The 16047-nt window shown below is 37.3% G+C and overlaps 1 protein-coding gene across 2 annotated transcripts in view; it reads left to right on the forward strand.

Moving 5' to 3' along the window:
- Window positions 1-995: 995 nt before the first annotated feature.
- capn15 (calpain 15) overlaps window positions 996-16047 on the forward strand; it is a 45602-nt gene continuing 30550 nt past the window's right edge. Inside the window, exon 1 of one of the 2 annotated variants that reach the window (XM_028476154.1) lies at window positions 996-1309. Coding sequence is in view for 1 of the 2 variants with exons in the window: in XM_028476153.1 (XP_028331954.1) it covers window positions 8256-8434 (179 nt within the window). In the remaining variant the exon portion in view is untranslated. Of the gene's footprint in view, window positions 1310-8255; window positions 8435-16047 lie in introns of those variants that run through there. The other variant, XM_028476153.1, reaches the window with a different exon arrangement.

A 16047-nucleotide genomic window follows, 5' to 3' on the forward strand; every position in this document is an offset into this window, starting at 1 on the left:
ATAATAATAATAATAATAATAATAATAATAATAATAGAGGTAAATTAGTCATAATTTCAAATATTATTGTAAATCATCACGTTTGGATGTTTTTTAAATAATGTGTAATGGGATTCTGGTTCGTTATTGCAAAAACTGCATTTATTGTCTGTCTAAAAATTTGGAGAAACACAAATTGGATGGATAAATATTGTGTAAGATTTTAATATGATTTCCTTTATTGAAAATGTTTTTGTTTTTTTTAAAATAAATTTTATTGACAAATTGCAAGTTTACAAATCAGTAATAAAACATAAAAGGAACAGAGAACAAAGTTAGGGACTGTTTGAGAATTTTGATTTACGAATATGGAATTTTGATAATAATATTGTGTCCAATTATGAAAGTTATGGATTTATTTTCATTATTAAAGATAAATATATATATATATATATATATATATATTGGCATTATTTCTATGTGTTGTAAACATAATCCTTAATCGCTATCCAGAATAATAAAGTGAATTGGCAGTGATAAAATTAATGTAAAGTCGTTTCAGGTTTGTTTTTAAAAAAAAATGTATTGCTCTTATCGGTATATTTGGAAATTAACATGTTACAGGGATACATGTTTTGAAAAATTTAAAATTTTGAAATGTTCTCTGATTTTATTATAAAAACAAAATTGAAAGGGACATAACCAAGCTTTTTTTTCACTTAATATTTTCAAAATGTGAGTTCCAAATTGCTTTACATCTGGGTGTAATTTTATTGTGAAAAATGATTTATTTTCTTATATGTTTATTATTACTCTTTGTTTTAACATCACTTAACGTTAAACATTGAAAAATGCATCATATTTCTCTTGATTTGTCTGAAGTGACGTCAGCGATACCCGGATATCTGAACTGAAACCGTTGGGTAACCATGGGAAGTGTAGTTCTTTGAATCCCATTCTCCATTGGATACTACGTAGGTTTTCTTGCGCTCTTATCCTGAAGCCGGCTTCCACTTACGCATTTAACGTACGCCTGCTATCTGTTTGCTCTCTGAAGATTTCCTCTTCCTTCCTGGACTGTTTGAGGTTAATACACTCACTGACATCAGTCGTTATTTCAGCTGGGAGTGTAAACAACCAGCACGTTTATGTGTTTGGCACTAGCGGCTGGAGCATGCGGCGGTACCGGGGGGAGAGCAGCTGAATCCCGGGGACGGTGTTAGGATGACCGAGAGGTGGACCCGGGGGGCTCTTAGCGAATCCATGGTGGCGAAAAGTTAACCCAGAGACGGCTGAGAATCACTTTAATTCCCCTTTCACACGACCTGAGGTAAGAAGAACCGTTTGTAAGCAGGCTTTTGGAAGTGTTCGGCTCTTTGTCAGAGGACCAAACGGCTGAGAAAGACAGTCTTTGTTTACAACGGCACCCGGTGTCCTTTCAATGGGATTGTTTATACTCCATAACCCGAGTACAGTTCGTGTCAGTAGTGACAGGACACCCAGGCTTTCAGTTACTCCACAAATAGACTGATTAACTGACACAGCCACGTGTATTTATTTAATATAATATTACTACTGCCATTTCAAAATAAACTACTGCTCTTCATAGCAATAGCAGCAGTAGTTTCATGGTTATGATTTATTCATGTTTCTTTGAAGATGAACTGTGGATGAGTCAGACTCATCCCAGACCTGATAACCAGCTCATGAACTCTTTAGCTTGGTAAAAGGTTAAAGTTCAACCCCAAGTCGAAGGTTAGTTATATAAAAACATTTAGATTAAAACCCAATCTTTCCTCATCCATCTTTGATTATACCTGTTTATAGAAGGAAACACTAAATCAGATTGTAGGGGATAATTATGAAACAAGTGTACCTGGATGACTGGGCATTTTTACAAAAAAATATCTGTCATCACGTTGGCATGAAAGCTTGAGATTGTACAGCATCCAAAAACAATGAAAGACGTGGGGGCATAGACAGATAATCATAAAGTACCTGATTATGCAATATGAAACAGAACATGTTTACACAAAAATCTCACTTACGATTTCTTCCAGGATCTTCCCGGCATCAAGATGCAGGTCCTTGATTCGCAAGTTTTGTTTTTTTGTTTTGGCTCAAGTTCCCCTTTTTCTTACTTTTGAAACCAAGTACCCCCTTATGTCTGACTATGACATTTTACTCAGAATTCTGTGGGAAAAAACAACTGACGTGACATAGAGCATAATGCTGGAATGAATGGATGATAATAACACACATTTCAAAGAATCTCATTTTGTAAATAAGTGAATGAAACAATATTTAGTGCCTCGTGAATAGATTTATTTCTATAGTTTTTGTCATTTCCAGTCATCTCCATCCTGTGTGACCAAGACTGAACCTCAAATTTTCAGTTCCTGTTCTAAGCAAGATCCTTTTTATCATAGTTTTGTGTGTTTTGGTGTCATTTAGTGTATTTTGTTGTTGTTTGTCTGATATTTTGATTATTCAGTATATTTTTCTCTTATTCTATGTGTTGTTGGTATTATTTAAATTATTCTCTCTTTCTCTCTCTCTCTCTCAAATCAGGTGTACCCCCTCTTCAATTTCATATGCTATTTTCATTTTTGGATCAATGGGCTATCCTGAAATCCTTTCTCTGTCTAGATTAGTGTTTCTCAAACGGGGGTACATGTACCCATAGGGGTAAAAAAACAACCAAACAACACCAAAAACGCACACACCGAGAGAGAATAATTTAAATAATATCAACAACACACAAAAATGACAATAAAAACACACAAAATAAGATACAAATATACTGAATAATAAAAAGAACTGACAAACAACATAAAAATACACAAAATGACATGGTTCCCTAAGGCTTAATTCACAAATTTAAATACTAACTTTAAAAAACACACACAATGCATATATGTTTGACATAAATCATTTAATTCAAGTTACATTTCTCAAATAATACACACAAAAGTACATTTGAGTTGCTTTTTTTAAATAATGCAAAGTACACTTTATACCCTCACAAATATATTTGCGCGGCTTTACATAACTTCCTAAAATATATTGACATCTTCTTAGAACTGGGAATGTTTTCTTATTGTTTTTAAAATTGGTCTGATTTGCACCCCAAATAAAACATACTAGTTGTCAACCTGGCAGAAACTGAAATGCTGCACACACAGCTTGTTTTCAATGGTAAATCCTCTTGGAAAATGGTGATATCTTGTGAATAAACTCCTAAATTGTTTTCATGTACAGCCTGCAATGTGCTCACATAACCCGAGGTGTAGCATAGGAGGAAGTTGGGCAGCAATAATGGAGGATTAAGCTAATAAGGAAGTCCTCGTGTTCTACTGTGAAACTTCTTTTTGCTATTGTGTGAATGAATTCTTTATAACTCAGTCAACAGCTCCAGGGTGTCATTATTATTATTTTGAACTTCATTTCTAAAGTGTCCTTACTACATCCCGCAGCCAAGTTAAATTAAATAAACATGGTTTTCTGTTTAGTGCCAGTTATCAACTCAGCACGTTTCCCATTTGTCATGGCTTTTATTTTGAAACTACTAGTGCAGTGCCCGTTGGAAGAATGTCTTGCTGTGGAAAAGTTAAATCCTCTTTAAAATGACCTTGTAAATACTTAATTTTTAATGCAAATTTAATTGAATTAAACACACGCCCCAGCCCCGGGCCGTCGCCGCGCCTCCGCACTCTGCCCTGCTGCTTACAGAGTGATTGGCACAGGCTGCCTCTAACTTGCTTGAACCAAGCAGCAGCCATGTTGAAAGTCTCAGGTCAGTCTGAGCCAGATTCGCAGACATATTTAAGGAACATACACAGATATTCCTTGCTTTATAGGTAGATAGATGGATGATAAATAACCAAAACAAAACAGGTCATATCTTTGTTCGCTACCAACTGTGTCAAAGCTTTAATCCTTTAAATAACCCCCTTTTTGTTTCTTGGATAATAAACATTTAAGTGGTAGGTTGTACCTGCTTCAGGCGTTCCCTCAACAAGGAGTTTGTAGATGTTTGTTTATAACTGGGCTGAAACTACAATACAGCTACTGAAAAATGTGGTTATGCTGTAAAAACACACCACTTTGGAATGTAGGGACAACATATGATTCCTAGCAGAATACCATGTGATTTAAAAAAATGTAATAATTAAAGGTCCAGTGTCACTTGAGTTTCAAGTGTTCAAACACTGGATTCTAAGTGAAGAATGGGGTCAGGCGAGTTACGTGAAGTGGAAAAAAGGAAAGGAAAAGCTTGAAGGCCTTTCTCAGTAATGTGCAGGGGCAGTTTTGCAATGATGGGTGTTTCAGTCACCATTGTCTCTTATTTTGTTAACCCTTTACTTCCCCCTGGCAAGTGATAAAACCCTGAGTCACTATTTCTCTCGCCCTGGTTGTTGTTGTATATCTGCTTCCTCATAAGCTGTAATTCAATGGTGCTCTGGTTGGGTAAGGAACGGGGGAGGTTGGTACAGCAGCGTAAAGACAATGTTTAGGGATTTCAGTTTCGGTAGAGCAATGGTTCCCAACCTTTTTTGGATCGTGACCTCATTTTTATATATATGTTTCATATACTGTCTAACAGTAATATAGAGTGTCCAGGATTAGTATAAACAAAGTGACAAGATGTGCCAGGTCTTATATTTTTAAGCTGTTATTTTATTTTTATTTTTTTGTCTTTTTCTTCCTTGTTCTCTTTCTTTTTCTCTTTATGCTGCATTTTATTTTATTTAGATTTGAGAAAGTGAAGGAATAGAATACAGTTGTCTAGGATTGTGTGTTGTTTTAATTTGAAAAGGAATAATGTTAAAAAAAAAAGATATTTATTTTTAACAGTAATTATTTTTAACACATTTCAGGCAACCCTTTTTAAATTTGGGGGGACCCCCCCCCCCCCCCCCATGGGGTCACAACCCCAAGGTTGAAAAAATTCCTCCCCCAAACTGTTGAAAAGTTACCAAAAAAATAACAAACTGAAACATTTTCAAATGAGTAAACATAATGGCTGGTCATTCACCTTTGTGCCTACAAGTAGCAGTTAAATATTGATGAGAACAGTGGTTCTTAAACTGAGGTGCAAGGACCCGTGGCTGTAGCTTGGGGTCTGTGAATCAATAAACAAACATTATTAATGTTGAATCATTATAAAGTGTGTAACTACATAATATGGGCCCAATGCACCAATAAAATAAACATACTTTACATTCTATTGATACATGAAATACTACTCTAGCACTGTGAAGTGTAATGGCTGTCTCAATGTGCCAAGAATGTAAATAATTGTGCAAATGTTTTTCTTGGTGATACATTAAACACATTTTATGTTATATACAAGATTAGTACAGGTGCTCTCTAAGTTAATTTCTACTACATAGATCTTAATTATATAAAAAGAAATGTTCAAAGAATAAAGTAAATTATGTTCATTTAACGTGAGGATTAATAGTAAAAGATCTCTGTTCCTTGTCAAAGAAAAAAAGTTTGAAATGTTGTAAGTAAACTGTGTGTACTGTATAGCGCTTCTCACAGACAATAGTCACAAAGTGCTTCACAGTAGTAAAACAAATGAATTAAACAAAAGAAATAAGAGAGAATGTAATCAAATAAATAGTATAAAGCAGAGGTAGGCAACTTTTATCACAGGGGGTCAAAAAATGTGTTTGTTTGATCAGAGGGTCACATGATCAACATTCACGTCAGCATTTAGAATAATGAGCAATCTGAGCGGAAAGAAAAAAGAGTTTTTATAAATATTTTGTGTGTTTTTTTTGTCATTCTGTGTATGTTTGTTGTCTTACTCGTTGTGAGGCATTTTGTGCATTTCTGTAGTCCTTTTGTGTGTTTTTCTTGTAAAATATATGCATGTTGGAGTCATTGTGTATTTGTGTCATTTTGCGTTTTTCTTTTTTTTTTGAGTATTTTTTGTGAATTTCTGTTGTCGTTTAGCTTGTTTGTTAGTAATGTGGGTTTGCTGAGTCATTTTTCATGTTTTGTGTACTTTTTTTTGTCATTTTATGTAATTTTATATACTTTTGGAGTAATTTTGTGTTTAACTATTGATGTTATGTGTGTTTTTTGAGTATTTTCTGCATTTGTATCTTGTCTTTTGCTGTATTTTCCTGCAACTGTTGTAATTCTTTGTATTTTTTTTTCAAGCATTTTTGCTCGTGTTTTGTGTATTTTTCTGTCATTTTGTACATTTGCTTTGGGAGCTGCATAAAATTAGACCGAGGGCCGCATGAGGCCCCCGGGCCTCCAGTTGCCTATGTCTGGTATAAAGTATAACGAAACGCAACGCTAGGTCAGGTTGGACAAGAATGCTTGCCAAAACAATGTACAACAAGGATTGTACATTGAGATCTTCCTTGTATTACCATCCAGTGCTAATCAGAAAATAAACAAAGCGCTTTAGTAAAGGATTAAAAGTTTAAGGCTGGGAATAAGATGTATTTTCCTTGTAAATTAGAAGTTGTAGTTTTTATGTCTCATAATAATCCAAATATTCCTCTTTTTTTTTTTTTTACCTGCGGGCTTTTAATGTTTGACACATTCTTGAACCTCAACAGAGGTTCATTGAAGTCATTTGAACGCAGCCCTCCACCTTGCCTGTGCTCAGTGCGCATGCGCCATGCTGACACGCAGTAAACCGCTGGAGGAGATCGCATCCTCTTTCTGTGCTGCTCACTGGCCCAGGCTGTCTCTGAGGGAGATGAGGAGGGAAACACACCCGGGTGGGATCGGACGAAACACCGCGGCGTTCCCCCCACATGGACCGGCAGTTTGGAGCGGAACTGGTTTGAATCCATCCGTGAGCTCTACCCTCATAGCGACAGCGGGACTGAAACGTGGAGTCTGCTTCCCAAACATCGGGAAGATGAGATGAGATGAACGCAGGCGGACGGTCGGGATTTATATATAAACAAACAAAAACGGGTGAACCTGCGCAGTTTGTTGCGGCTCCTGCTCTTTCTCTGACCTCTAGAAACGGATCGTTTCTGAAATAGCGCGACATGGAAACACTGGATGTGATTGAGTGGGTTTCCCTTTGCTGATCCATGGGTTTCAGCAGCGGACTCAAGCACACGCGGTGCGAAATTAATGTCGCAGATTAAGGTGGAAGAAAATCCAGGAGGCATCGCCCTGCTTCGACTTCTGCTCCAGGCTTCAACAAACTATGCATTCCTGTGTTTGAGACACGTCTAAAGCTGATGTACATGTAAACGCGCTGTGTTGCGATCCTCTTTTACCAGGATCATCTCTCGACCCATGAGTTGAAAGCTTCACACGGGACATTTCCTCTGTTTTCTGATCTCTTTTTGAAGTTTTAAAAGCAGCCCTCTTTACTCACCGGTTCTCTGGTTAGTTTTATGCAAGCTGTCCGTTTTCATGTGGGAATTCCATAGGTGAAACAGGTTGTAAAACTTCCCTGTTTTATTCAGTGGGACAAATGCAACCAGGCTGTTTTCCTGGTAAGCCTCCTCAGCAGCTGTTGGTGTGCCTGTGGATGGCTGAAAGAGGACACTTGGATATTTGCATTCTTGCAGTTTTGCCAACACCCCTCCCCATGTCATGCAATGCTATGAAATCATCCACTACTGTTGTTATGAACACATTGGATAGCATCTGTTTTGCGTGAAATATCTGCAATCTTACAGGGACCAGGATGACTGTTTGAAGTCCATTTTGCTATTGCGAAATACAGCAGAAATGCTTCCACCACGCTTCAGGGTTTGTTTTTGTGTTTTTGCTGAGCATATGTAAAAAGACGGGTAAAAAAGGGAGGGCTAAACATGACGCTGCACAGACTGGAGATATGTGTCGGAAGGAATGCACGGGGAATCAGGAGCGGCTCGATGGAGGCTGTGGTGCAGACCAGCCTGAAGTCAACACCAGAGAGTATCGCAAATATTTGCTTTGAGAACTACTGTGGCCTTCTTCATTGGAAGGAGCATCCGTTGCCTCACTTTACTGTTTGATCTGATAACTTTCCCCTCTAACTGCAGATAAACCTTTGACATGCAGACTTGGATAGCTAACATTGAAAACCATTATATTTTTGTTTTAATGTTGATTTTAATGGGCACCTTTTTTCCATTTTCATCCTTGGACATCGTTGGAATTGCTTCATATGTGAAAGCATAAAGCCGTCTTCAATATTGTCCCAAAAACTTAGATACCTCAGTGACTTTGGGTCCCAAGACAAATTGAAGTCCATAATAGAGAAAAATAGGGTCTGGTCGCTTATCGCCGTGGTGATGGGGAGCTCAGCCTCATCTCTGACTGCAGAGACCGAGTCGGACCATGGCTTTCGCAGCACCCCCTACCCATCGTCACCCCCCATGGGTTGGCTCAGAAACAGCCACAGCAGCCCATTGTGCGGCACCACCTTATTCCCAAGGCAGCAGCAACATTCACTGCCTCACCGAGAGCGCAGGTAAGAGCTAACTGACCCAACTGACACCAACACTTCTCTAGTGTCTTTGCAGCAGCTCGGGCTGAGTCTGCAAGGGTTGGGTTACTCTCACGTTGTGTCATGTGTAAACACAGAAACAATCGTCTTCCTCTGGAACGTTACATTTTCATTCCAAACAGCACAAAGGGACTTTAATTACTGCGGATGGATGTTCAACATTATTGTACTCACACTTTGTGAAATCATCTATCAGCAGTGCTTAAACCATCTTGCAGCCTTGTATAAAACACTGCTGGCCAGAATGATATTCCATATCATTTATTCCACATGGAATCCCAAATTCACAGTCTGTCAGAATAATTACAATTAGATATTTTCATCAAAAACTACACCGTCTTCATTTCCCAATAGATTAATGAAAAAACCAATAAGTTAGCTACAAGTGTCCTCATACAACTTTTTGACTTCCGGTACGATACAGATGCGATATTAGAACGCTTCATAGAATACTTTTATTACTTATTTATTATTAGTGTGGAAAAAGTTTGATTAATTGATGTTACTCAAACAGAGAATAATAGTCAGCAACAGTAGGTATGGGAACAATTTATTATTAACCAATGGGTTAAATCAATAAAATAAATTTAAACGGAACGATATCTGATATCAATATGGGTTCTGGACACCCTTAAAATGAACTACTCCAGAACACTCATGGAAACTATCCATACACTACAGAATACATTAACAAAGTATATAATGTAATAGGAAATTAAACTAAAAGTGTCGACTCAACATTGATTTTTTTCTGGAGAGAATTTCTTTGACAGCAGTTGAATACTTCCATCATCTCGTCAAAAAAAGAGAGGCTTTATCTGGGTTTAATTCCTCTGTATTTATGTACCATCTCTTTGGTTTTAGTTGTGTTGATCTATCGTTAGTTTTTGGACCCTTTTTTACCCAGTGATTGCATTGTTGGTGTATTTCTGTGCGTGGCTAATTTAGTCGAAAACAGAGTTGAACCGCGAAAAGTAAACACTTTCCTGCTCTACAGCAGGTCACAGGATTTGATGTGCACGGTCTCAGCCTCTGATGCATGAGGAAGGTACCGTAGTCTGTGATCATTTTCAAGGTTAGAGTTGTCCTGCACATAAAACATTAGCATTGTAACCGCACAGCTGTGGATCAAATCCATCATTTTATCAAAGCTTATATTCAAAGCCTGCATTTTGATGTTTTTTTATGATGCTCTCAAAATCTGCCGAGGACGGATTTGTGTATTAAAATCCCTCCGTTGCATGAAATATGCTACAATTTAGGCAGTCGGAGTAGACTGTGTGGACAAACTGACTGAACTGACCTTTTATTGAGACAAACCCAAGGGTAACAAGAATATGAGTTATAACATTAAGCTTCAGATTTAGTCATTTCTACAAAAGAGAGTAGACATTTAGTTAATTATTTCAATTGAATATCTTTAAAAAGATAGCACTGTGACTACAGTTTTAAAATTTGGTAATTTGAATAAGGTAGAACAAGTCAGAACAGTGGTTTGTAAATATTGATGTAGAAAGTTGTTTACATCCCAGTAAACTCACCAAATGTAGCAGCTACTAATACATTATTTTCTCACAATAAACATTTCAGCAGGTGGCAGCTAGTGTGGTTTCTGACTAACATGGCAAACACTTTACAGCAGAGATGCATCATTTATATGAAATATGATTTCAGTATTGTGCAGGAAGAAAAAATATTCAGTTTCTGTAACTCTGAAAAAGACAGCGTTGCAATAATCTCTTGTTCAACTCGCTGCCTTTTGAGTCACTGTTATCGAAGTGAAATCCCAGTTGTTGTTTTGTGAGAAGATTTGTACGAGTTCCCACTGATTTTCCCTTTCTAGAGCGGTTCTTCAGTTCTTAGCCCCAGAAACAAAGACTTGTTCAGAAGAATTTCTTCTGTTCAGTTTCTCGTCGGCTTTTTTTGGGTCATGTCTCTCGGAAGGGAATCTGGGATTCAGTATTAATGTTTGTGGTGAATTGCAGTTGTTGCTGTGTCATTAAGGGCATCGTGTCCTGGTTGTTAGTTATTGATTTTCAGAAGGCCTGATCACATTTCCCCACAATGGATATCATTATTTATTCAGCATCGGGCTCCGTTTGGGCTTTAATCTTCTCTTGAGTCGTGCATTTAACAGTTCAGCATGTCTTTGCTTCCATTGCTTGGTCTACCAAGAGTTTTAAAATAAAGTTGTGGATGCTTCTGGTCAACCAACCAACTTACATATTCTGAACGAAAGAAAGAAGGGATGAATAAAGCAAACATTTAAAGGGCCTCCAATTTTTGGTGAAGGCGATAAACAGACTGAAGAAATTTAATTCATGTTCTAAAATGGAAAAATTAATCTTAGCTGTTTCCTTTTTCTCTCTTGCTTCACACTCTATTTTTTAACTGGAAAACAGGTGACTGAGTATCTAGAAATTTTGACAAATGGACAAATATGTCCAACTATACCAGTAATCCCATTCAAAATCTCTGATGGGATCGAGTAGTAATCATCTTATCCTGTGATTGAAAATGAAGTGTGTATTTACGGTGTTGTGATGAACAAGTGGTTTAGATTGTACGACTGCATTGTATTCAAATCTAAAAAGGCCCTTGTTTAGCTTTTGGTGTATTAGTTTAACTAGTGGTTGTGACACATCGCAGCAGAAGTATCTACACTTAAACGGAGGGCGATTCTCCGGTTGGTGGTAATTAAAAGTTTCACAAATAATGTTTTGGGACTATATCGCACATTTCCATGGTATTTATCCCATTGAACGGATGGCTGAGGGTCTAGCAATGTGGCAAACCTCGCTCTTGCGATGTAATCTCACGTGATTTTGCTACAACTATCCTAATTTTGTGAATAATCTAAAGCATGTAAAATTAGTAACAGCAGTTTACTCTATTAACCATATTTCTGTTTAGCACAGTTCAATAGCCAGTGAATTAATGTAACCAGGGAAAGATATCGAAACGGGAAGTGTAACGTGATGCGGAAATGGAATATCGCCCTACATTTATGTTATCCGTATTGATTTGCACCCATCTCAGCTTGTGCTATATATACAGCACACTCTACTGTTGTTTGTGCATCTGTAATGCATGTCTACACACCCCACAGCCTCAGTCAGCTGAGCACACACACACACGCACGCACACACACACGCATATGCCTTTACAGCTCATTGATATCTGCTGTTGCAAAGCAAGGAGGAACACACACACACATAATGCACATGGTTACACAGGCTCTATAGATGCATTAGGAAGCTCGCTCAATAGCACTTGGAACACTGTGCCCTTTTATCTACCCCCTCACCCACCCTACCTCAAACTCACTGTCTTTGCACACGCTGCTGTGTGACGCTAACAACGTTAGGCAAGCTTTGCCAAGTTGTGACACAGCATGAAATATAGAAACAACTGAACAGCATGAGCGGCTCTCCTGCCAGTCACCCTTCAATGTATTTGTTCCATAAAATGTTTCCTTTCCCATGCTCGGTAAATTTCCTTACCTTTCAAACTGCATGATTAGACTTGTCCTTGGGTGATGATTTCAAATAGTTTTCATCCAGCAGCGATCTTTAGACTTTGAGAAGCATATATGGACCAATGTCTACAAAAGCTGATAAAGATAACAAAGAAGCACAAGATAAAACTTTGTAAGCTTTAGTGTTTCTTTTGACATTTTATGCATGTGTAGCGATAAGCATGGCCTTGGCGAGTCCACCACCTTTAAATCTAAGTCTACACTCTCCTGATTCGATCCCAGTGTTTTCACTGTTCCAGCGTGATGGATGATGGTGTTTATCACTGGTCTGTCCTACTGGCTTGCCTCACTTTCATTGGATTAAAAAAAACCACTTTCGATCAGCCAGCATGGTAACTGGCCGTGTTTGTGTCTAAACTACTCTCCAGCTATAGGCTGTCAGAAGACAAGGCCTTGCCAGGGTAGTAGCAGAGCTTTCCGGATAGAATTGGCAATGGCCTGCATTTTGTCCATTGTATGTGGCTTTCTTTGGAAAATAGAGCAGGAGATATTGTGTTTCCAGATTTTGCCACTTGAATCTTTTGCATATGTTCAAAAACCTAATTACATTGGGTCTTAAATAAGACCATGCATGGTAACCTGGCAATAGTCGCATTAATACACAAAAAAGAAAATATGCTAAAAAAAAAAAAAGTAAATAAATGAATTCAACCCTAGTCTCAGCTCGACGTTTGAAGGTTTTTTAAAGGCTGCTTATAGCGTGACGGCTCAGCATCAGGACTTGAAAAGGTTTTGGCCTTTCTCAACAAAGTTTTTAGCAGCCTTAGAAGAGTCTTTGAGTTGGCATGTCCAGATTAAAAAAAAATAAAGAAAACTCTCTTTCCTTGTCCTTTTCTGGCTGTAGGTGGTTGCTTGCTTAGCACTGCCAAATCCAATAACTTCCAGGTTCTAAGGCCTATAGGAACTTCAGCCCTGAATCTGTACTTCTTGCCAGCTTCCTGCTTTCACTGGCTTAGTTTGCTTTGCCTTAAACTTGGTAATGTTTTCTGAAACCCAGGCAGATAGTTTCCTCTTAAAAAATTCAGATGCGTAAAGCTGTCCCCGCTGGTTATGGATTCCCCTGTCAAAAATTAGGCCTTGGTCATAAAATATTGACTCAAGGCAAAGCACACATAAAGGTTAGAGGCTGTTGTTCTTTATCACCGTCTTGTGTTTTCATCATCATTTTCTGACTTTCGAGAAAAATTGGTGGAAATCTTAATTTCAAGTAAATAAAACATGATTCACTTACAAATGGGAATAAATAGCACCAGATGTGGAAACTTAAATTGACCCAAATGATGTCAGGAAAGTATCTACCTACCTGCCAAATTGTGAACTTTGACTCTACATAAGCCTTCTTTTTACAGCCTCGCACCCTTTAGGTTGTCCTTTTTTCCTAACAGAGGCCTATTTGTTCCTTTTTAAGCTCTTTCTCAGAACACGACCTGCAGTGCTTACTGAAGGAATGCCTCTGGCTGATACTAAGTTGCTTAGTTTTAAGTAACACATTTGTCTGTAATATGTTTTTGTAATTCTTTAGTGATGGACGTTTTGTAGTTACCATCTTCTTCTATCACAGCATTAAAGCTTTAATGTATGAGTACCTACTTATTGTTACTTGCCTCAGCTATCAGAGCTTAGGTTTTGCAATGTTTTTCCCAACGACTGAATTCTAGATCCGTCAAGTTTTACTAATGACTTGTATTAATACAACAAAATACTTACTTGGCAGGTTAAAAGAGGCTGTAATACACAAGTCTCTGATCATGTTTGATCATATTAAAAAAAACGTGCAAAAGTTTGAGTGTACAAAAGTAACAGAAAATACATTTTCTCAGACTGTTTTCTAATGTGCTGATTAAATTGTTACCATTGGATATTTATGAATTCACATATAAAAAAGATATTTCAACAATGATTGTACTTTTTCTAGCTTGTCTGGTTCAAATGCATTTGGGCAACTGATTAATCTTATTTTGAAATAAAGAAGGATCTTGTCGCCTTATTAGCAATAATTACTATTTCAGTTGAGCTATGGGCTTAATGTTATTTGATTTCCACAGAAAAGCAAAAAGTAAACACACACCCTTCATCTTAGACTAATAAAGAGTGCCTGTTTACGGCATGTCTGTAAATATTTAAACAAGGGATAAGACATGGGATGTGCTATTAAAGTTACAATTAACTTAAAAGGTTTCAAATTGCAATGTAGTTTACCTTGGAAAATGTTCGACGCCAAAGAAAAAACAGGATGAGGACTCAAAGGGGAAAAGTGTGTTACTGAGGTGACTTGTTCACGAGTGTGCTGCTTGTGTTATTGGTGTGTTAGAAGCGGGTTTGCAACCTTATTTATATATATATATATATATATATATAGTTATTTTATTTTAAAATGTTTGTGATGAAACTGCATAAAATCATAATAAGCCTGATTTAGTGCATCGCTGCTGTCTCGTGTGCAAAATATGAACTGGCACTTTATCGTCAGATCTGTTCAATTGCACTTTATAAAAACTCCTCCTGCGACTCACCGCTGAAACTGCTATTATTACAAGCATAACATATGCATATATTCGTTCCTTAAGATGTGCCTTTTAAAACAAGTTGTATTCCTAACAACCAGATGGGCAAGGAAGTCAGAAGACAGGAAGAAAGATTTTTCTAAATACTTGTGCAACAAAAAATGTTCAGCCCATTAGTATCTAAGCACTAGTTAGAACTATATCTAAGTTCATTTGCAAACTTTAGCCTGTATATACATATTGAATACATTGTCAATAAGTAGCAGTCTCCCTATTGTCCATAGTTTGCAGTATTTTTGCCAAGTCGAACTGAACGGGAAAATTATTCTGCACGGACAAATATATATCTTCATACATTTTGGATGAGCTTGGGGCTCCGACATGTGGCTTTCACACCAACGCCCAACTCTACTTTTAGTTAGGAATTCTTCCAAGTCTGTTTTCATATCAGCAAGATGACTCATTGTGTTGCTTTCCAGTATTCAGTAATACATATGAGCGTGTAATACTGTGTATTCATGCTTGGGAATTGTTACAATTATTTGACAGGCTAAGAGGCTGTAAAACTGTAAAGTGAACATGATGTTTCAGACAGCTAACAGCAATTAGTTATTCAATGCTTGGTGGCTGGATAAAATGTTAAAAATAAATTAAAAAGACTTTGAGATTAGAGTCAGAGATTTGGCAATTTGTGTGTGTGTGTGGGTGCGTGTTTATGTTGCAGTGCTTGTATATTGGACTGATTTTACTTTTGTATATTCAAAATGCTGCTTTCTGATCCCCAACTTTTCCACATTGTTGACCTTCACTTGCTCACGTGTTGGATCAAACCTCATGTAACCTGTTCCCCTTGTTTGCTTTCTTAAAACACTTTAAAATCATAATTCTTAACACTGCTGATTTTCTACCAGTGACTATTAGCGAACCATGTAAAATCCGACTGGAAGTTAGAGTTGGAGGCATTATTTCCTTCCTCTAACACACCCATGGAAACACAAAATATTTTGGCCATAAGTCATTATGTCGTCAGCTATTGGTCCAATCTCAGAGTGGCTGTATTACTGACTGTAGCAGAAGGGCCAATCAACTCCTGGTAAGACAGGAAGAAACAGGTGGGAGGCGGCTACTGTTTCCATCGACAATTTGCGAATAAAAAAATGTGTAATCTTCTGTATCATCTAGTTAAGTGGTTCTCAAACTCTTTTGGCTCAAGCACTCCCTTTCTTTTATTTCTGAGTCCAAGTACCCCCTTTGTCCGACTACATTATGCTCAGAATATTTTGAAAAAACGACTATAGAGCATAATGATGGAATGAATGAGTGATAACTAGGGCTGTGCGATATATCAAGTTTTCTATTTTGGTGATATGGAAAATTACAATATAACCTATATCGATATATTTTTTATTTTATAGCTTATTTTGTATTAAAATACTAATTTTAGGAGTCATGCCTTTCATGCATTTTGCAGTCCTTTTGTTTATTTTTGTTCTTTTATCTATTTCTGTTGTCCCATTGTGCGTTATTTTGTTCTT

The sequence above is a fragment of the Gouania willdenowi genome, chromosome 19 (assembly GCF_900634775.1).
Source record: "Gouania willdenowi chromosome 19, fGouWil2.1, whole genome shotgun sequence".
NCBI classification, from domain to species: Eukaryota; Metazoa; Chordata; class Actinopteri; order Blenniiformes; family Gobiesocidae; genus Gouania; species Gouania willdenowi.